The 23,208-nt window shown below is 39.4% G+C and overlaps 1 protein-coding gene across 1 annotated transcript in view; it reads left to right on the top strand.

Annotated features, from left to right (window-relative positions):
* Positions 1-23,208, top strand: part of DGLUCY (D-glutamate cyclase) — a 365,542-nt gene that overhangs the window by 169,349 nt on the left and 172,985 nt on the right. Inside the window, exons 3-4 of the mRNA XM_053697558.1 lie at positions 18,606-18,759; positions 20,999-21,197. Of these exons, the coding sequence (XP_053553533.1) occupies positions 18,606-18,759; positions 20,999-21,197 (353 nt within the window). The remainder of the gene's footprint in view (positions 1-18,605; positions 18,760-20,998; positions 21,198-23,208) is intronic.

Here is a 23,208-nt window from a genome sequence, read left to right as displayed (position 1 = left end):
GGTTCATGTTAGGGTGTTAGGTGCAGACTTAGGAAGTGTTTTCCCATAGGAAACAATGGGGCTGCGTTAGGAGCTGAACGCTGCTTTTTTGCAGGTGTTAGGTTTTTTTTCAGCTCAAACTGCCCCATTGTTTCCTATGGGGGAATCGTGCACGAGCACGTTTTTGAAGCTGGCCGCGTCCGTAAGCACCGCTGGTATTGAGAGTTGCAGTGGCGGTAAATTATGCTCTACGCTCCTTTTTTGGAGCCTAACACAGCCATTCTGTGAGCTCTATATACCAGCGGTATTTAAAAGGTGCGGGGGGAAAAAAGCCAGCGTTAGCTACGCAGGTCGTTACCGACAAAACTGTAAATCTAGCCGATAGTTTTATTTGTATTTGTTTAATACCTTTTTATACAGCTATACAATACAGCTAGGAAAAAAACAAAATGTATGCTTACCTGATAAATGTATCTATTTCCGGATATGGTGAGTCCACGGCTTGAGTAATTACTGTTGTGATATTCCCATGGACTCACCATATCTTAGGAAAGAAATAAAATACATAGACCCCTGTTCACTAAAATATGATAATCTGATTCAGACACAGTTCATATACTCTACAGTTTATATAATACAACATAAACATTTTTTTTTATTTATTTTTTTATTGAGAATGTTTTCCATGTTACAATAAAACATAACGTAGCATTACAAAGCATATGTATGATCTAACACATAGGCCTACTATCATTTGATTTTTAATGAAAGAGTTACGTGCTACTCTTAAAGTTCCTTGTTTGTCTGCTTGTAGTAGCAAGTCCATATTGTGAAGGTTATCCAGATGTAGATTGTGGAGTTTAGAGGTTAATTTACACTTCCTTCTGGAGTTCAGATGGAAACTAACAATGTAATAATGTTGAAAAAAACATATAAATAACTGTAACATAAAAAAGAAGCTCTAGTGGCCTAATCTATATTATATCTGTTATTGGGGGGGGGCTGTCATCATGTATTGGTCTAAGGTTTTTTAGGAAAGGAGGGGGTTGGAGGGATATGAGATAGGATTATGCAGCATTAGTTGTTGGTTGTAAAGTTCCATCCCATGGTCATGTATTCATGAATTTCAATTTTACCTACTGTGAGATAATGGTATCTCTCTGAGAGCAGTGTTTCTACCTGCGGCTTCCAATGAGCAATGGTTGGTACCTCTTGGGACTTCCACCTCTGTGGTATGAGTATTTTAGCACTGTTGAGCATGATGTATAGTAATGAATTTTTAACCTTGTCTTTGAGGTTTGTGAGTTTGTGAAAGAGTAAGATACATGGGTCCAATGGGATCGGTGATGACAATGTTTTATTTATCTGTACAACTACATCATTCCAGAAGTTTCTCAATTTGACACATTTCCACAATATATGTAAGCAGTCTGCTTTCTCCCCGCATCCTCTCCAGCAACTACCGTCAATGTGATTTTATTATTTTTTGGATCCTCAGGGGGGTCAAGCACCACCTGAGTGAAGATCTTCCACCAGTCTTTTGGTGTGATCTCTATCCCCAGGTCTTTGCTTCACTTATAGCTATATGAAGGAAGGGTGCTTAATCCTGTGTTGGATAATATTTTGTATAGTGATGAGATAGTGTGCCGTGGTGGTTGATCAGATGTGCATAACACTTCAAATGCTGTCAATGGTTGTGTGATGTTTTTTGTTTGTTTGTGGGAACTGATGTAGTGTGAAAGTTGTCTGTGTGTATTCCACGAGAGTGATGTTAGTTCTTCTCTGCCTGTTAGTGTCTGGTGTGACATAAGTTTTCCGTCCAATAGAACGCATTTTAATGAGTAGTCTTTTAGCTGTGGGGGGTGCAGCTTTTGGCGATCGTATGTGATATGAATGATAAATCTGGGTTATTGACTATCGGTGTTAGAGGCAATGGTCTGGAGGATATATTGGGAGCTTATCCCAATGAGAGATGAGTTCTGTTAGTAGGGGGTACTGTTGGAGTATTGGTGGTCTCTGTGATGGGGCAGCCATGAAGCAAGAGGTACGGACAGTTTGTGTAAAATATTCAATCTTTATTCCAAACACTTACAAATACAGGAACAAGCAGTATTCAGGCAGAGTAGGCATAACACCTAAGTTGGCTTACGCGTTTCGGCGTTTGCCGTAGTCATAGCCATAGGTGTTGGGTCTCCTCCCCCATCTTATAAAACACATAGTAAAATTTGATTGGTTCATACATATTCAATTAATAACAATAGTACGCCTACTCTGTTCATTAAGTAACTCAAAAGCATAAGCGGCACACTACTTAGCATAACAATAATATGAAAAGCAAATGAGTATTATCAATACACAATGATGGAAAAAATTGATGTTAAATATACAAATACCTAAATTTGAACTTGGTGCTATTGGCCAAAAATAGTGGAATAATATTAGTATTTCAATATATCAATAACATTTGAAGCGGTATTGCATACTCAACTAGTTACTATACTGAAAGCTATAATTGAGATATATAAAAATTCAAAGACATCACAATATAGACAATATAACGAAAGAAGTACACCTATGTATATTGATACAAATACAGTGAATGCGCAAAAGAGATAAAGTATACAGGAAGTATACTACATGGCTATTTCTTAAATAAGACTGATACAACCATATGGTCCCATAATTACCAAATATAAAACCATCATTTGTCGCTAATATGAATATATATGCTAAACATAGTGGAAATCCTAATTTATGGGGAAAGCTCATGTATCAAGTCTAAATAAGCAAATGTCTAATACTCCCTCCTCAAGATATATCATGCAAAGTGATAGATAGCATTTATGATGACGAATTAATGTATCCATTATAAACACTAGCTTAAATTAAGAACTCTATAGAAAGCATTAAATGTTTAATTGCTTCAAACTATTATCATAATGTTACTCTGATGGTCACAGGAGATGTACTGGACCGAAAATTAGATAGGGCTAAAAAACCAAAAGATCAAGAATTCTTAGTAAAGATAGACACTAACTCTGTATCATACAAGTTATTATTATTCCCAAAAGTTAATAAGATCATATTTGGAATTAAGACCCTTAGGAATTTGTGTCTCCAATCTAAAGATCCAGTACATCTCCCGTTTTGCCAAAATCCTTTCCTGATCACCACCTCTTCTTGGTGGTTTTACTTTCTCTATAATGCAGCCATGCCAACCAGCCAACATTGTCTATTTGGAGAATTTCTCTGTCCAGTCGCACCCATTGTTTGTCTTCGGAGTTATGACTCCAATCTATAATTCTTTGTAGTATGGTGGTGGTTCTGTATTGTGGTATGTCTGGGACCCCAGTCCCATAGTTGCCAATAGTCCCGTTTTTGCCGGGACAGTCCCGGAATTTGGGTCCCAGTCCCGGCCATTTAAATGTCCCGGACTGTCCCGGCAAGTAGCAGGCTGCAGCTCCGCTTTAGCTAGCATGATCTGTGCGCGATCTGTGTCACTGACTCAGTCTCCTACTTTGAATCTCGCAATCCTACAGGACACTGTCAGCACGCAACGTCACCATCACGTGACCCCGGGGCTTGCCGCTCATATACTGGAGCCTTCACACACGCGAGTTACTCTGCAGAGGCAGCCTGAGCCAGATTAATTGTAATTTTTAGAGATTGTTTATAAAAAATACATCCTGCAGGGTATATTAAAGGGGAGGTCCTCAAATTGGTGTCTCCACCTAAAGTGTCCCGGCTTTGCACCAGCCTGCAGGTAATATAGCACCACTATATGGTACAGGATTTCTAGTTAAAATTAACACACAGTGTTAGTTTAGATATGAAAGAAATTAAAATCAAGTCCAAAGAAAATGAAGGAAGTCAGGATCCTTTCTAACCTTTTAAGGATGTTTATTGTTAAAAGAAAAACAAATGCTCAAAAAGTTTTTTTATTTATAAATGCATTTTTGTCCTATTACTTAAAATACATTTTTCAAACGTTATTGCTGAGCAGTTGTGGTGTGTGTTTTTTTATTTATTTATAATTGTAACAGTTTATTTGATAGAGGGCATCAATAAATTGTTTTGTTCTGCATTACATTTTAAAGGGGTTTAAACCAGATTAACATCTTTTTGTTCTCCATAAATTATTTATTGATGATCCTCCTGCCCCTTTACATAATATCTGTCCCCCATGTGCCCCCTGCATGTTATCTGATCTCCTTGTGCCCCCCTACACAATGTCACCTATGTTCCCCCTGCATAATATCTTGTCATCACGTGCCCCTGCACAATATCTGGCCCCTATGCCCCCCCCCGTATAACATCTGGTCCCCACGTGCCCCCTGCACACTATTTGTCCCCTATGCCCCCCCCCCCTGCATAATATCTTGTCATCACATGCCCCAGCACAATGTCTGGCCCATATCCCTCCCCCCCCCCCGTATAACATCTGGTCCCCACGTGCCCCCCTGTATAATATCTGGTCCCCATGTTCCCCTCTGCACAATGTCTGGCCCTGATGTTCCCTCTGCACAATATCTGGCCCTCATGTGCCCCCCCCCCCTGCATAATATCTGGTCCCCATATGCCCACCTGCACATTGTCTGACCCCTATGTGCCCCCTGCATCTCAATTGAATTACAGCTTTTTTTGGTCTGCTACTGGACTTGCATGTTTGTCTGTAACTACAAGTATCTACTGAATTACTAGTTCATTAAAGTGACAGTCTACTCCAGAAGTTTTATTGTTTAAAAAGTTAGATAATCCATAATTTGCTTTGTTCTATTGGTATTCTTAGTTGAAAGCTAAACATAGAAAGCTGATATGCTAATTTCTTAGCCCTTAAAGGCTGCCTCTTATCTGAATGAATTGTGCCTTTTTTTCACAACTAGAGGGTGTTAGTTCATGAGTGCCATATAGATAACATTTTGCTCATGCCTGTGGAGTTACCTAGGAGTCATCACTGATTGGCTAAAATGCAAGTATGTCAAAAGAACTGAAATAAGGGGCAGTCTGCAGAGGCTTAGATACAAGGTAATCACAGAGGTAAAAAGTATATTAATATAACTGTGTTGGTTGTGCAAAACTGGGGAATGGGTAATAAAGGGATTATCTATCTTTTAAAACAATACAAATTCTGGTGTAGACTGTCCTTTAATATATTTTTCTATCTCTGTGATTACCTTGTTTCTAAGCCTCTGCAGACTGTGCCCTTATTTCAGTTCTTTTGACAGACTTGCATCTTAGCCAATCTGTGCCCTCTCATAAGTAACTCCACTGCGTGAGCACAATGTTATCTAATATGGCACACATAAAGTAACACCCTCTAGCTGTGAAAAACTATCAAACGCATTGAAAATTATGCTAATTATGTGGGTTTGGTAAAGTAGGCGGGACTTTAGGGTAGGGGGTGTGGTAAAAAATTTCATGCAGGTAATTGATAGATGCAAAGTGTCCCTGGAAATTTTTTTTCAAATGTTGGCAACTATGCAGTCCTCCTAGCTCTCGTGAAAGATAAAGGGTCTTCTTAGGGACCCTAGGGTTAATGTTGTTCCATATGAACTGGTTCAAATAACTTTGTAGTTGGCAGAGGTAACCTCTGGGCAAAGGAATAGGAATAGTTTAGAGTAAGTATAATATACGTGGCAATACATTCATTTTAATCACATGTATTCTGCATACCCGGATAGTGGATTGTGTTGTAGTAGTTTGCTGAAAATAAGTCATGTGGATTTTTGGTCAGCTGTATCCCTAGGTATTTCAATTGTGTGGTTTGTATGTGTAATGGGCATGTTTGTCTTTATTTATTGTATTGTTTGGGTAGATATAATTCAGCAATTCTGATTTCTTAAGGTTTAAGTGGAAGTTAGAGAGTATACCATATTCTTTAAATTTGTCTAATAATGTGGGAAGTGATGTTTTAATGTCTGTGAGTGTCTTGAGGATGTCATCCGTATACATTGCTAATTTATATTCTTATTTTTGCGTGGAAATCCCCTTTATGAGTGCATTGGTTCTGATGCTATGCGCCAGAACCTCGATGGAAAGGGCGAACAGAATGGGTGATAGAGGACATCCCTGTCGGGTACCGTTTGTAATAATACAACATAATTTTTTTTATTTCATTTTATATGATTCAAAATGCAAATGTTTAAAGGGACATAATACTCACTAAATCACTTGAAAGTGACACAGCATAACTGTAAAAAGCTGACATGAAAATATCACCTGAACATCTCTATGTAAAAAAGGAAGATATTTTACCTCACAATTTCCTCAGCTCACCAGAGTAAGTGCTGTGTAAACAGTTATACTTCAGCTGCTGTCCAGCTGCAGGTTAAAAAAAAAAAGAAGGAAGAAATGAACATTAGCCAATCAGCATCAGCAGTGCTGAGGTCAAGAACAGTTTTACTGTGATCTCATGAGATTTCATAGTAAACTTCCTTAAACAGGTCCTGGGACAGGCATACTGATTTGCTGCTTAAAGTCCTTTACAATGGGGTGTAAATACTTAGAACATTTTGAGGTAAAATATCTTTCTTTTTTTTTTACATAGAGATGTTCATGTGATATTTTCTTGTCAGCTTTTTACAGCTATACTGCATCACTTTCAAGTGCTTCATCATTTTGGGATCATGTCCTTTTACATTGTTTTGTTTTTTTGGGTATTCATTTGGTACCTATGCTAATAGCACCTAATGGTGATAGTAGTAATCCTTGGTATTTATTAATATGGTTATTTAATAATATACTATATTAGTTAGTAATATGTTAGGAATATACGCAAGCATTTTAGGAACTATTTCTGCATTTCAAAGGTTTTTTTGTTGTTGCTACTATCCCAACTTTTTTGATTGTGTTTTTCTTTTTATATATATAAATATACAGTAACAGTATTGTATGAATCATTCTTTTCCAAACTTCACAATAACAAGTGTAATTTTTCCATATTTAGCTTAAGTTAAATGTTTCCCACATACAAAAACTTAACAATAAACACCTGTGCTTTCCAAGAAAAATATGTGGTTGAAAATTATAAGGTAAAAAGTAAAATTGGCTATTTGTGATCTTCCTGCACTTTATGCAGAAAATCTCAAGCCATACAATGTTGTTGCTATTTTGTTTTATTGCACATCTGATTTTACACTGATACATGAGTGGATAAATATATTGGAACAAGAAATAATATAAATAAAATATTAACACCTGTAAAATTATGCTATATATGACCATTTGTAAAAAGTATAAAATGATACTCAAAGGAGACTTTAACCTTACATTAGATAGCCAAATAGATAGGTCTAAGCATACAACACTCAAAAAGAAAAACTGAACCCAACCAAATAATCTTGGGTGACTTTTTGCTTGATCACAATCTCATAGATGGGTGGCAAACTTTAAAGGGACATAATACTCATATGCTAAATCACTTGAAACTGATGCAGTATAACTGTAAAAAGCTGACAGGAAAATATCACCTGAGCATCTCTCTAAAAAAGGAAGATATTTTACCTCACAATCTCCTCAGCTCAGCAGAGTAAGTTCTGTGTAAAAGGTTATACTCAACTGCTCCCAGCTGCAGGTAAAAAAATTAAAAAAATGAAGAAATGAACAGCAGCCAATCAGCATCAGCAGTGCTGAGGTCATGAACTCTTTTACTGTGATCTCATGATATTTGACTTAACTCTCATGAGATTTCATAGTAAGCTGAATAGGGAAATAATATGAGAGTGCACAAGGCTCATCCCCTAAGCTGTCCCAGGACAAACACACTAAAATGCTGCTTAGAAATCCTTTACAATGGGAGGTGGCTACTGAGAAACTTTTGAGCTAAAATATCTTTCTTTTTTACATAGAGAGGTTCAGGTGATATTTTCTAGTCAGCTTTTTACAGCTATGCTGCATCATTTTCAAGTGTTTCAACATTTGGGTATTATGGCCCTTTAAACAAAGGTACAAGAGACTACACCTTCCATTCCACAGTGCATGATTCATACTCAAGAATTGACTACATTCGTTTAAGCCAAATTTTAATTCCGTTGCTAACTCAAGCGAAAATAAACAACTGCCCCTGGTCAGACCACGCTTTAGTAGAAGTCACACTTAGCGGAGTAATTAATTATAATAGAACCAAAACTTGGACACTTAACCCTAGAATACTTAGAGACCCACTAGTTAGAAAAAAACCTCTGACTGAAATGACCCATTTCATAGAAATTAACGAAGGAACCACGACCAACCCTCTACATCTTTGGGGAGCTCTTAAAGCATTCATACGGGGATGCCTCATAACCTAATCCTCCAAACAACATAAAATAAATAAAACTAGACTAGACAAAATAATAGCTGACAGTGCAAACCTGAAGAGAAACGCAACTACACAACCATGCTCCATAACAAACAGACAACTAAAACAAAAAGATAAAGAACATTACTTCATTCACTCCAATAAAATTATTAGACACACAATACTTCATTCACTCCAATAAAATTATTAGACACACATTACTTCATTCACTCCAATAAAATTATTAGACACACATTACTTCATTCACTCCAATAAACCTGACAGGATGCCAGCAAACAAATAAAACAACACATGCAGTTCCTGCAGCAAGTCATTTTTTCTCCTGAATTTGTGCCTTGATATTTTATATTGGACTGCAGTACTGTGATAGGTCAAGATCTACGCATCATTTAATAAGATTTACCGTTTGTAGCTACCTGTGAGTTGTGTGCTTGTACCAAGATTCCTTGCAGCCAACCATTTGGTCCTCTGCATCTCACCTATGGACACACATTTAAATGTATTCTTTAGTTGATTTATAGAATTCTAAGGGATTTATAGGGATCCTTGGACATATTTTGTAATATGGCTAAAATAGTTCTCCTAAAATTGTTACTTTAGCACCTCATCTTGCTAAGATCTCTGTAAAAGAAGAAGAACTATATTGCCATTTTAGTATTTATTCTGTAATTGTTTGTGAATCAGGACTTCAGTTTGTAGATAAGTAAGCCATGTATACTGTAAGTGCTAGGGCATTGATCTGCGTTATTCCTTAGCATATCACCCTCAGGCTAATGGACTTACTAACGGTACTATCAGTCCTCAGAATAGTATCTAAAATAAGGAAATAATTCTCTTCCAGTCATTAACCTCTTACTCCTGTTACAAGAGAAGAATTTAAAAATAGCCAGATGTTAGATTCATGTAATTCTTCCTGGGACTGCAGTATTTGGCCCATTGGGAAGGTTTTAAAACACATGAAAACTTTTGGATCTCTGCCTGTCAAGCTAGTCTGGTATGAACTGTCTTTCAAACAATACAGTCAAAAATGGGTAGAGGGCCCTGCCGAGGGTCACACTGTTTTAACCAGCTCTTATGAAGGTGATCTGCACCTTAGGTTTACATGATAAGAGGGTTCATGGCGGATAGCAATGGAGGAGAGGAACTGGTATTAGGAAAGGTTAGTGTAGGTTGTTTGAATCCCTGAACAGTCTTTAGGGAGCTTTTGAAGCTTTCAAAACTAGGGGAAAGTCTTGTGGAGTGAGGCAGAGAGTTCCATAAGATGGGAGCCAGTCTGGAGAAGTCCTGTAAACGGAAATGTGAGGCGGTAACGAGAGGAGGAGAGTAGGAGTTTCATGGATACCAGGCTGCCAAGGCCACCTCCTCCCATATTGTGGAATTATTGTGTCCCCACCAGAGTCACTTCTCTGCTCTGTAGCTACAAGTTCCAGGTACAGGAAGAACCCTTTCGGCGCAGCTACCCAGTCGGGGTAGCCGGAGTCCGTCACAAGGAGGTTGTGAGCAGAGCGAAGGGGGAAGAAGAAGCCAGTGAAGGGATTGGCAGAGAGGTACAAATATAAACATTTTACTCTATGTCCAGAGACATGGGGACTATTTGTTGTTAATTGGCTGTCAATTAGTGTGCAGTCTTTTATCATTTTTCTAAACCTTTTCTAACACTGTTGCCAATTTTAGCCAAACAGGTAATCAACTTAAGGTCAAAATTTGGGCTGGCAGTTTTCTCTTGTTAAGTGTAGTCAGTCCACGGGTCATCCATTACTTATGGGATTATATCTCTCCCCAACAGGAAGTTGCAAGAGGATCACCCAAGCAGAGCTGCTATATAGTTCCTCCCCTCACATGTCATATCCAGTCATTCTCTTGCAAGTCTCAACAAAGGAGGTTGTGAGAGGAGACAGGAGTTTTTTTACTTAATTCTTCAATCAAAAGTTTGTTATTTTAAAATGGCACAGGAGTGTGCTGTTTTTTCTCTCAGGCAGTATTTAGAAGAAGAAGATCTGCCTGCGTTTTCTATGATCTTAGCAGACGTAACTAAGATCCACTGGCTGTTCTCGCGCATTCTGAGGAGGGGTATCTTCAGAAAGGGGAATAGCATGCGGGGTCCTCCGCAAATGAGGTATGTGCAGTATAATATTTTCTAGGAATGGAATTGACTAAGAAAACACTGCCGTTACCCATATGATGTAAGTACAGCCTTTAATGCAGTAGTAGCGACTGGTATCAGGCTGTTAAATGTATGCGCAGTTGAGTTATTTTCTAGGGACTAGAATTTGACTGAGAAAATACTGTTAATACTGAAATAAATGTATAAGCCTTAACTGCAGTAGAAGCGACTGGTAGCAGGCTTAGTGATAACTTTACATAACACTGGAAAAGTTGTTTTTAAAACGTTTACTGGCATGTTATTCGTTTTGTGAGGTACTTTGGTGATAAATCTTTTTGGGCATGATTTTTTTCCACATGGCTAACGTTTATTTCTGCATAGAAACCGTTGTAACAGGTCTCCCACTGTTGTAATATGAGTGGGAGGGGCCTTTTTTAGCGCCTTGTTGCGCAGATAAAATTCTAGCACAGTCTTCCTGCCTTTTCCTCCTTGATCCAGGACGTCTCCAGAGAGCTCAGGGGTCTTCAAAATTCAATTTTGAGGGAGGTAATCAGTCACAGCAGACCTGTGACAGTGTGTTTGACTGTGAGAAAAACGTTAAATCTAAAATTGATTATCCGGTTGTGGGTATTGAGGGGTTAATCATCCGTTTGCTAGTGGGTGCAATCCTCTGCTAAATTCATACATTTACTGTTAAAATTGTTGGCTATAACTGAATTAGTTCATTGTTATTTCAACTGTGACAGTTTTTTTTTTGTGTTTTTAAAAGCGCTGCTGCGTTTTTTCATATTGCTTGTAAATTCACTGACAGTTTTTTTCCAAGCTTGCTAGCCTTCATTGCTAGTCTGTTAAACATGTCTGATACAGATGAATCTACTTGTTCATTATGTTTAAAAGCCAATGTGGAGCCCAATAGAAATTTGTGTACCAATTGTATTGATGTTACTTTAAATAAAAGTCAGTCTTTACCGGTAAAGAAATTATCACCAGACATCGAGGGGGAAGTTATGCCGTCTAACTCTCCTCACGTGTCAGTACCTTCGCCTCCCGCTCAGGAGGTGCGTGAGATTGTGGCGCCAAGTACATCAAGGCCCTTACAAATCACTTTGCATGATATGGCTAATGTTATGAAAGAAGTATTATCTAATTTGCCTGAGTTAAGAGGCAAGCGTGATAGCTCTGGGTTTAGGACAGAGCGCGCCGATGACACGAGAGCCATGTCCGATACTGCGTCACAATTTGCAGAACATGAGGACGGAGAGCTTCATTCTGTGGGTGACGGATCTGATCCGGGGAGTCCGGATTCAGAAATTTCAAATTTTAAATTTAAGCTTGAGAACCTCCGTGTATTGCTAGGGGAGGTGTTAGCGGCTCTGAATGATTGCGACACGGTGGCAATCCCAGAGAAATTATGTAGGCTGGATAAATACTATGCGGTACCGGTGTGTACTGACGTTTTTCCTATACCTAAAAGGCTTACAGAGATTATTAGCAAGGAGTGGGATAGACCCGGTGTGCCTTTTTCCCCTCCTCCGATATTTAGAAAAATGTTCCCAATAGACGCCACCACACGAGACTTATGGCAGACGGTCCCTAAGGTGGAGGGAGCAGTTTCTACTTTAGCCAAGCGTACCACTATCCCGGTGGAGGATAGTTGTGCCTTCTCAGATCCAATGGATAAAAAATTAGAAGGTTACCTTAAGAAAATGTTTGTTCAACAAGGTTTTATATTACAGCCCCTTGCATGCATTGCGCCCGTCACTGCTGCGGCGGCATTCTGGTTTGAGTCTCTGGAAGAGGCTATTCGCACAGCTCCATTGGATGAGATTATGAGCAAGCTTAAAGCCCTTAAGCTAGCTAATGCATTTGTTTCGGATATCGTGGTGCATTTAACCAAACTAACGGCTAAGAACTACGGATTCGCCATCCAGGCGCGCAGAGCGCTATGGCTTAAATCCTGGTCAGCAGATGTAACTTCTAAATCTAAATTGCTTAATATTCCTTTCAAAGGGCAAACTTTATTCGGGCCCGGCTTGAAAGAAATTATTGCTGACATTACTGGAGGTAAGGGTCACTCCCTTCCTCAGGACAGGGCCAAATCAAAGGCCAGTCTAATTTTCGTGCCTTTCGTAATTTCAAGGCAGGAGCAGCATCAACTTCCTCCGCCCCAAAACAGGAAGGGACTGCTACTCGTTACAGACAGGGTTGGAAAGGCAACCAGTCTTGGAACAAGGGCAAGCAGGCCAGAAAACCTGCTGCTGCCCCTAAGACAGCATGAAGTAAGGGCCCCCTGTCCGGAAACGGATATAGTGGGGGGCAGACTTTCTCTCTTCGCCCAAGCTTGGGCAAGAGATGTCCAGGATCCCTGGGTGTTGGAGATCATATCTCAGGGATATCTTCTGGACTTCAAAGCTTCTCCTCCACAAGGGAGATTTCATCTTTCAAGGTTATCAGCAAACCAAATAAAGAAAGAGGCGTTTCTACGCTGTGTACAAGACCTCTTATTAATGGGGGTGATCCACCCAGTTCCGCGGTCGGAACAAGGGCACGGATTTTATTCAAATCTGTTTGTGGTTCCCAAGAAAGAGGGAACCTTCAGACCAATCTTGGACTTAAAGATCCTAAACAAGTTCCTAAGAGTTCCATCATTCAAAATAGAAACTATTCGAACCATCCTACCCATGATCCAAGAGGGTCAGTACATGACCACAGTGGACTTAAAGGATGCCTACCTTCACATACCGATTCACAAGGATCATTATCGGTATCTAAGATTTGCCTTCCTAGACAGGCATTACCAGTTTGTAGCTCTTCCCTTCGGGTTAGCTACTTCCCCAAGAATCTTTACAAAGGTTCTGGGCTCACTTCTGGCGGTACTAAGACCGCGAGGCATAGCGGTGGCTCCGTACCTAGACGACATTCTGATACAAGCGTCAAGTTTTCAAACTGCCAAGTCTCATACAGAGATAGTTCTGGCATTTCTGAGGTCGCATGGGTGGAAGGTGAACGTGGAAAAGAGTTCTCTATTACCTCTCACAAGGGTTCCCTTCTTAGGGACTCTTATAGATTCTGTAGAGATGAAAATTTACCTGACGGAGGCCAGGTTATCAAAACTTCTAAATGCTTGCCGTGCCCTTCATTCCATTCCACATCCGTCAGTAGCCCAGTGCATGGAAGTAATCGGCTTAATGGTAGCAGCAATGGACATAGTACCATTTGCGCGCCTGCATCTCAGACCGCTGCAATTATGCATGCTCAGTCAGTGGAATGGGGATTACTCAGATTTGTCCCCTCTAATAAATCTGGATCAAGAGACCAGGGATTCTCTTCTCTGGAGGCTTTCTCGACTCCATCTGTCCAAAGGGATGACCTTTCGCAGGCCAGATTGGACGATTGTAACAACAGATGCCAGCCTTCTAGGTTGGGGCGCAGTCTGGAACTCCCTGAAGGCTCAGGGATCGTGGACTCAGGAGGAGAAACTCCTCCCAATAAATATTCTGGAATTAAGAGCGATATTCAATGCTCTTCTAGATTGGCCTCAGTTGGCAACACTGAGGTTCATCAGATTTCAGTCGGACAATATCACGACTGTGGCTTACATCAACCATCAAGGGGGAACCAGGAGTTCCCTAGCGATGTTGGAAGTATCAAAGATAATTCGCTGGGCAGAGTCCAACTCTTGCCACCTGTCGGCGATCTATATCCCAGGCGTGGAGAACTGGGAGGCGGACTTCCTAAGTCGTCAGACTTTTCATCCGGGGGAGTGGGAACTTCATCCGGAGGTCTTTGCTCAACTAATTCATCGTTGGGGCAAACCGGAACTGGATCTCATGGCTTCTCGACAGAATGCCAAACTTCCTTGCTACGGATCCAGGTCCAGGGACCCGGGAGCGGTGCTGATAGATGCTCTAGCAGCCCCTTGGGGTTTCAACATGGCTTATGTGTTTCCACCATTTCCGCTGCTTCCTCGGCTGATTGCCAAGATCAAACAGGAGAGAGCATCGGTGATTCTGATAGCACCTGCATGGCCACGGAGGACCTGGTATGCAGATCTAGTGGGCATGTCGTCCTGTCCACCATGGTCTCTACCTCTGAGACAGGACCTTCTAATTCAGGATCCTTTCAACCATCCAGATCTAATTTCTCAGAGGCTGACTGCATGGAGATTGAACGCTTGATTCTATCAAAGCGTGGCTTCTCGGAGTCAGTTATTGATACCTTAATACAGGCTCGGAAACCTGTTACCAGAAAAATTTACCATAAAATATGGCGTAAATACTTATATTGGTGTGAATCCAAGAGTTACTCATGGAAAAAAGTTAGGATTCCTAGGATTTTGTCATTTCTACAAGAGGGTTTAGAAAAGGGTTTATCTGCTAGTTCATTAAAAGGACAGATTTCTGCTCTGTCTATTCTGTTACACAAACGTCTGGCAGATGTTCCAGACGTTCAGGCTTTTTGTCAGGCTTTGGCTAGGATTAAGCCTGTGTTTAAGACTGTTGCTCCGCCGTGGAGCTTAAACTTAGTTCTTAAAGTTCTTCAAGGTGTTCCGTTTGAACCCCTCCATTCCATTGATATTAAGCTGTTATCTTGGAAAGTTCTGTTTTTGATGGCTATTTCCTCGGCTCGAAGAGTCTCTGAGTTATCTGCCCTACACTGTGATTCTCCTTATCTGATTTTCCATTCAGACAAGGTAGTTCTGCGTACTAAACCTGGGTTTTTACCTAAGGTGGTTTCTAACAGGAATATCAATCAAGAGATTGTTGTTCCATCATTATGTCCTAACCCTTCTTCAAACAAGGAACGACTTTTGCATAATCTGGACGTAGTCCATGCCCTGAAGTTCTATTTACAGGCAACTAAAGATTTTCGTCAAACTTCTTCCCTGTTTGTCGTTTACTCGGGACAGAGGAGAGGTCAAAAGGCTTCGGCTACCTCTCTCTCCTTTTGGCTTCGTAGCATAATACGTTTAGCCTATGAGACTGCTGGACAGCAGCCTCCTGAAAGAATTACAGCTCATTCCACTAGAGCTGTGGCTTCCACATGGGCCTTTAAAAATGAGGCCTCTGTTGAACAGATTTGCAAGGCTACAACTTGGTCTTCACTTCACACTTTTTCAAAATTTTACAAATTTGACACTTTTGCTTCTTCGGAGGCTATTTTTGGGAGAAAGGTGCTTCAGGCAGTGGTTCCTTCCGTTTAAAGTTCCTGCCTTGTCCCTCCCATCATCCGTGTACTTTAGCTTTGGTATTGGTATCCCATAAGTAATGGATGACCCGTGGACTGACTACACTTAAAGGGACCTTAAACACTTGTCATCAAGTAAGCATATTTTTTAACTCGTAATGCAGAATGTATATAATTAAGCCAAACCGCATTGTTTTTTTATATACATTTTATAAATGAAAGCCTTGCTTTTATTATACTATTTTAAAATTCAGTGTAACTATATACCGTTTTGCACTTTGAGGAAGGTGATGTGCACTAAACCGGATGTCTTTGCTTATTGCTGTGAGCGTGCACGCATGCAGATATCACGCTCTCCAGCATTAGCAAAGACATCCGGTTTAGTGCACATCACCTTCCTCAAAGTGCAAAACGGTATATAGTTAGACAGCGGTTGCAGCGGTCCTAACACTTCCTTGCCTGTTCAAAGGTATGCGCTCCTCAAACCCAGCAGTTATTGAAATCTCTATGAAGCTTGCTCACGCAGCTCTCATCAATCGCGTGAGCGAGCTTCATAGATACAGTGGGCACAGTTATTCTAATACTCAACAAATTACATGAAGTTACATGATGCACGCTCCAGTTAGCAGTAATCAGAGAGCAACGCACGTTACAATATGGCGGCGCACACCATGTTATAGAGGCGGTGGCTTAGATGTTCTTTTTAATTGAGCATACTTTAGTATCTGAAAGTAAGATTTTGGTGACATCCTAAAAAACATAATAGTCAACAAGTGTTAATCTTAAAAAAATATATATTTACTAAATATGGAAGGTGTTTAAGGTCCCTTTAACAAGAGAAAACATAATTTATGCTTACCTGATAAATTTATTTCTCTTGTAGTGTAGTCAGTCCACGGCCCGCCCTGTCTTTTAAGGCAGACCTAAATTTTAATTAAACTCCAGTCACCACTGCACCCTGTGGTTTCTCCTTTCTCGTCTTGTTTCGGTCGAATGACTGGATATGACATGTGAGGGGAGGAGCTATATAGCAGCTCTGCTTGGGTGATCCTCTTGCAACTTCCTGTTGGGGAGAGATATAATCCCATAAGTAATGGATGACCCGTGGACTGACTACACTACAAGAGAAATAAATTTATCAGGTAAGCATAAATTATGTTTTTATTAGGTATTGTAGGATTATCAAGTGGCTTATAATTTTTAGAGAAACCTGGCAATATTGGCAGAAGGTGTACATTCTGACTGATAAGGATGGTGGATGTTGCCAGGGTTACAGGGTACCTCAAGAATAATCTCGTTATTCTCATGGATGCATTAAGATGGGGCAAAATAGGGGTTGATTGGTCAGAATTATAGTCCTCAGGGTAATAGTCTTGATCTTTGTCAGCAGGATGTCTGTTTGCATTCTGTGGCTCTGATTGGGAAGCCCCAGAGCCGAGAATTCTTTAGTTCCATTCAGCCTCTGGGGAGTGGGGTCCATTATTTTCTTGAGGCTGTAAAACTGATGAAGTATTAGTCCCTGTTTTAGGTCTGGAATCGGTTTCAGAATTTGAGAAATGGGCAGATAGGTTTTCCTGAATAATAAGTTGATATTACAATCAGAGGGTCTATATGCCAACACAGCATTGAAAAAAAATTTCCTCATCAGATTGTATTACCAAGGATTATAATTTATCCTTATTTAGTGTTATAGAAGGATCAACCATTATTTTAAGGAACATGGAAAGTCAAAATCAAACTTTAATGGTTTGGATAGTGTACAATTTTAAGCAACTTTTCAATGTACTTCTGCTATGAACTTAACTTTATTCTCTTGGTTTCCTTTGTTGAAAAGCATACCTAGGTAGGCTCAGGAGCAGCAATGCATTACTGGGAGTAAGCTGGTGAGGCAGGATGTTAAACAGTTATATACAAACAAAAGTACAATAATAAAATGATCCTATATATTACAGCATTTATTTTATACACTTTTATGTACCTTTGAGAAGAAATATTGATTTTTGGATTATAAATAAAGTGTTCAAATAATACCGAGGCAATTGTAGTTCAAACTAGAATGGTGTATACCTTGTTTTTTATTTGAGAAGCTTATTTTTTACAATAAAACTAGGTAGAGTTTGCAGCCACATATGAGAGTGTTCAAGCTCTGAAAGCATAGTAGCTGAAATAGGATGAGAGCAGTTCAATCACAGAAGTCTAATACTGCCAACAAGATGGCCGCTGCACAGTAATGGGAATAATGCATGCTGGATAGAGGAGGAACTATTTGGTTCTCACTAAGGGCCTGATGATCAAAAATGTGCCGCATGGAAAGAAATCATGGAAAGTCTATGTTTTTTTTAAAATTTATTTTATATTGTAATGTGGGTGTCTCTCCTACGCATAGCAAGATAAACAGTTCTCAAGTTCAACTTTTCCTTTCTAAAATTCTTTGATGCACTTCACAGTACTAGCTAAACTTCATTTATAATCTCACCAGAGCGTAGAGCTTTAAATCTCTGGGCCTAAGGCTTCGATGATCTAAAGCTCTCTGCTCTGGCGAGATTACCCAAGTCTCAGTACTGTGAGGTCCTTCCACATATATTACAATACAAAAAAGAATCCCCTACAGATTTGGCATAATTTCTCTCCATGCTGGGGAGTTTAAGATCAGCCGTCCCTAAATGACATAAAAGAGACATACAAGTGAAAAAGAAAGAAACACTCTAATGAGTTAGAACTTTTTACCAATATGATATTGCTTTTATATAACTGTCTTTAACCCCTGCTCAGGAGGCACATTAAGTTAGATTCACTTTCAGCCTCTATTTAAAGTGATTCATGGACTTTAATACATCCCTTCATTGTCCAAAGAAGGACTGTTGCATAGGCATGTTATTTAATTTTATTCAAAACAAATTATAATAAATTCAAAATAGTCCTTGTCCATAGACATTCACACCACTTTACATAACACTGTTTAGAGTTGATTGTGTCTTCATGTTTTATAAAAAGAAAGAAGCTGTGTAACTCAAATATACTTTTTTTATTTTGAAGGTTATAACCAAGCCAATATAGTGATTCTGCACAAATCTCTAGCCGATGACTTTGAAAAGTTCTGCCATGCAAACAGTGGACCTCTCCCCTTACTTTATCGGAGCACTCCTGGTGAATTCATTTGCCCTCCACTAAGCAAGGATTCAGATATACGGTATGTTCACACACTCACTTATTAATCTGCCTTCTAATATAGAACATAAAGGGCTCACAGAGGTACCAGTTTCATGTTATGTGCTAAAATATATTTTAATAAAAGTAGTAGTAGAAAATCCCTGATAACGTTATTATTATTATACTTATTTATAAAGTGCCAACAAATTCTGCAGTGCTGTCCATGGGTACAAAAGATAAAAATATGATGATACAATATTTTTAAAGAGACCGGACAAAATGTATTAAACAAATATCTGAGGAATTGAGGCCCCTATTCCCTTGGGAACTTACAATCTAGAAGGGTAGGAGGGTGAGAAGCAGGAGGTGGGGACTGCAAGGGTGAGAATGATGTTAGTACAAAGTTAGAGGGCAATTATTAGGTAAGTGTAATTAATTTGTTACTGGGTTGGGTGGTAGGCTTCCTTGAACAAAAATGCCTTTAGGGTGAGTTTAAAGGAGGACAGATCAGGGGAAAGTCGGTTGGTTCCGCATAAGAGAATTCCTGCAGTCTAGCATGGGAGGAGGTGATGGTAGAAGATGCAAGGAGCAGGTCATTGTTGGACCTTAGGGGGAGTCTGGAGTATATTTGTTTTAGTGAGACAGGTAGTGAGGGTCAGCGTTGGTAAGGGCTTTGTAGGTGAGGGTGAGAATTTTTAATTAAATTCTGCTGTGAATGGGGAGCCAGTGAAGGAACTCACATAGAGGGGCAGCAGATACAGAGCGACGGGAAAGATGGATTAGCCTGGCAGAGGCGTTTAGGATGGATTGAAGGGGGGAAGAGGCTTAAGACAGAAGGCCAGTTGGTAGGTTATTACAGTAGTCAAGTCAGTAAATTACCAGGGAGTGGATTAGTTGCTTAGTGGTGTTAGCATTTAGATTCGGACGAACTTGGAGATATTGCGTAGGTGGTTGCAGCAGGATAAAGAGAGTAATTGGATATTTGAAGCCATAGCTGTTGATAAGTTTACCCCGTGAAGAAGTATAAATAGTAGAGGACCCAGGACAGAGCCCTTAGGTACTCCAACCGACAGAGGCATTGACAGAGGCAGAGGCATTGAAGAGGAAGATTTGATAGCAAATGACACAGAAAAGTATCTTTTAGAGAGATGAGTAAATCCAAGAGAGCTGAGAGTCTGTAGGAGGAGGGGGATTTCAATGGTGTCGAAGGCAGCTGAGAGGTGAAGTAAGATGAGAATAGAGTAGTGGCCATTCTTTTTAGCTAACAGTAACCTTGGGGAGGGCAGTCTCAGTTGCGTGTTAGGGACGGAAGCCAGATTGCAGGGGGTCAAGCAAGGAGTTGGACGACATGAAGTGGGTTATGCGATCGAAAACTAGTTTTTACAGGTTTACAGTTTTTAGTTAGTGGAAGCAGTTATATGAGGTGGTAGTTTGCAGGATAATTAGGGTCAAGGGAGGGTTTTTTGAGGATGGGGTTACCTTTGCATGTTTGAAAGAAGATGGGAAAGAACCGGTAGAAAGGTATAGGTTGAAGATGTGAAGATGGAAGACAAAGAAGGTATTAGATGTGAAGGGATAGGGTCAAGCGAGCAGGTAGTGAGGCATGAGAGACAATAAGGAACCCACTTCATTCTCAGTGGCTGAGGGGAAGACGCAGAGAGGGCAACCGGGGATGGAGATTGCAGGGTTATGTCAGGATGTTGCTTTGGACCTTTAACCTTTATTTTAATAAGAAAGAATCAGAACCTGGTTGAACTTAACAAACAGTAATTTTCTAACATTAAAATTAAATTTACTAAATGTAACCCTTTTTTTAAAAAAAAATTTTTTTTTTTTAAATCCTCTTATGCATAATTCTTAAAGGGACACTGAACCCAAATTTTTTCTTTCATGATTCAGATAGAGCATGTAATTGTAAGCAACTTTCTAATTTACTTCTATTATCAATTTTTCTTCATTCTCTTGTAATCTTTATTTGAAAAGAAGGCATCTCAGCTAAGGAGCCAGCAAATTGTGGGTTCAGAACCATGGACAACACTTGTTTAAATTTGCTGTCCAATCAGCAAGGACAACCCAGGTTGTTCACCTAAAATGGGCCGGCATTCTTGCTTTTCAAATAAACATAACAAGAAAATGAAGATAATTTCATAATAGGAGTAAATTAGAAAGTTGCTTAAAATTGCATGCTCTAGCTGAATCACAAAATACATTTTTTGGCTACTGTGTCCCTTTAAGAGAAAATGTTTTTTTGTTTTTTTTTTTGTTTTTTTACAATGCAGAACGGATTGCCTCCAGTACAGGAGGTATGAGAATGGAGTGTACACTGGGGACCTCACCAGCCTGGACAGTTACTCTGAGCAAATGAGGGACATGGTTACATTCTACCTGGGCTGCAGTTTCTCCTTTGAAAGTGCTGTCCAGAAACTTGGAGTTCCTGTAAGAAATGTGGAACAGCAATGCAATGTGAGCATGTATAAGGTAAGTTACCCTACACCTTAGATAGAAGGGCATATGCACAACTACATTTAAACCTGCTAAAGACTCTTTTTTACCATTATGCCATAAATTCATCTTTACAAACAAGCATTTGAATGTCAGTGTTTCTTATCTAAAGGGATAATAAACAGTGCTCCTTTAGTAAAAACAGATATGTTACATCAAAGTAAACATAAAAAGAAACAGATTGGCCTAGATTACAAGTGAAGAACTAATTTATTGCGTGCCTGCAAACGGGCAAATTTGCCCTTTTCCGGTTGCGCGCTATAAATAACCAGCAAGTGGTAGCAATTAGCGCTTATAAAATTTATCAGTAATCAGATCTCTGGTTAATTTTATAAATGCGCCCAAATGTCCCCATAATTAAGTGTAGTGTATTTTATTGAAAAATAAATATAGCAGCATCTTTATTTTTTTACAAAATAACTGCACTTGGCAGTATTTTGGGGGTAAAGTGGCACTTAAATGTGTATTTACATTGTGGTCTATGGGAACTGTGTGTTCCCAGTAAAAACCATATGTATATGCGTATACACATATATATTTATGTGTTAATATGTGTATATACACATACATATACAGTATATGTATATAATCATATGCATATATATTTATATTTGCTGCCATCGCTGCGCTACTTACCCTCTTCGCTACGCTTAGGGAGAATGAGGCTCCCATTAGAGCCTATGGAAGCACACTCTCATGAGCGCAATGCTTCTCAGCAATGCGAACACAAGCTCACTTACTTTTTTTCTTGCAAAATGAGCACTTAGAGATTATCAGCGTAGCCACTGCCGTCAACTTAGGTTGCATTCTGACTCTCAAACATGGGCAAATCTGACTCCCTGTTTATCTAATAATCACTTAAGAGTATACCAGCTCATGTTACTCTAGAAGTTTTATGACACCAAGCTAGAAAAGCCTTCCTGTACAGACCCCAGCTTCCTTGTAGGGATGTGACAGTCACAGGAAGTAATGAACACTGCACAAATAAAGTTTATAAAGATAATAGAAATCATTGCAATTTACATTAATCATAATTTATTTAAGTATAAGCCACTGCTTATTGCTTTTTTATTACAACGATGAAACAGACTGTTTCATATCCCTTTAAAGGGGCATACAATTTGCTGAATCATTTTTGCAATATACATGTGTTTGCAAAAAAAAAAATGTAAAAGCTACCACTGCTAGTGTGACCCTCTGACAATGTGAGCATAGGTCTTGGGCACCATTGTTATACATTCAACTCAACAACTAATCGCCCATAAAAAGTTCAATTAAAGAAACTAAAACAATATTTCATTATTATTTTTATTAATTTCACGTGCACAGACAAGTTAAACCGAAATTCTTACAGCATTTGTAGTAAATTAATCATACCTTCTGGCTGTTCAACAAAAAATAACATGGATGACTGTGACATTTAAATGTACACAATGAAACCAAGCCAGGTCCTTATAGAAATCATGTATATGAAAAAGCAATCCATATCTTAGCTTGACTTACGTTTCGTTCAAAATATAATATGATAAAACATGATAAGCACAATATAAAGATACAGTACCTATACAAAATAATAATAAACACTTTTCCCCCTATATAGCGATTTGGGGGCTCTCCGAGTGACCTAACCTGCCATCCGTGTTAGCGTGCATTCCGAACCAAAAGATATACCATGCTTATCATGTACATTCCATTCATTATTCCATAGACACACCAAAACAAAAGGAGAAAAAAAAAAAGAGAACTTTTTCTCTACTCTTCCCCTCCCCCCTCCGCTATCTCAACTGCATCATCAGTGCCACCCAACCACCACCCGGGAAAGTGGCCTGCAAGAATACTTTGGAGGACAAAAATAGAATTACTCATTGGCTTGACTACTTGAATTTGAATATTATTCGGAAGAGATTTGATTACTCCCTCCCATTTAAGGAAAAAATGCCTGAACCTGTTCACTATTAGCATTTTGTATACAGGGAGTGCAGAATTA

Source organism: Bombina bombina, chromosome 1 (assembly GCF_027579735.1).
Source record: "Bombina bombina isolate aBomBom1 chromosome 1, aBomBom1.pri, whole genome shotgun sequence".
In the NCBI taxonomy this organism is placed as follows: domain Eukaryota; kingdom Metazoa; phylum Chordata; class Amphibia; order Anura; family Bombinatoridae; genus Bombina; species Bombina bombina.
Note: the sequence above shows the minus strand (reverse complement) of the source record. Positions and strands in the feature narration are given on the sequence as shown.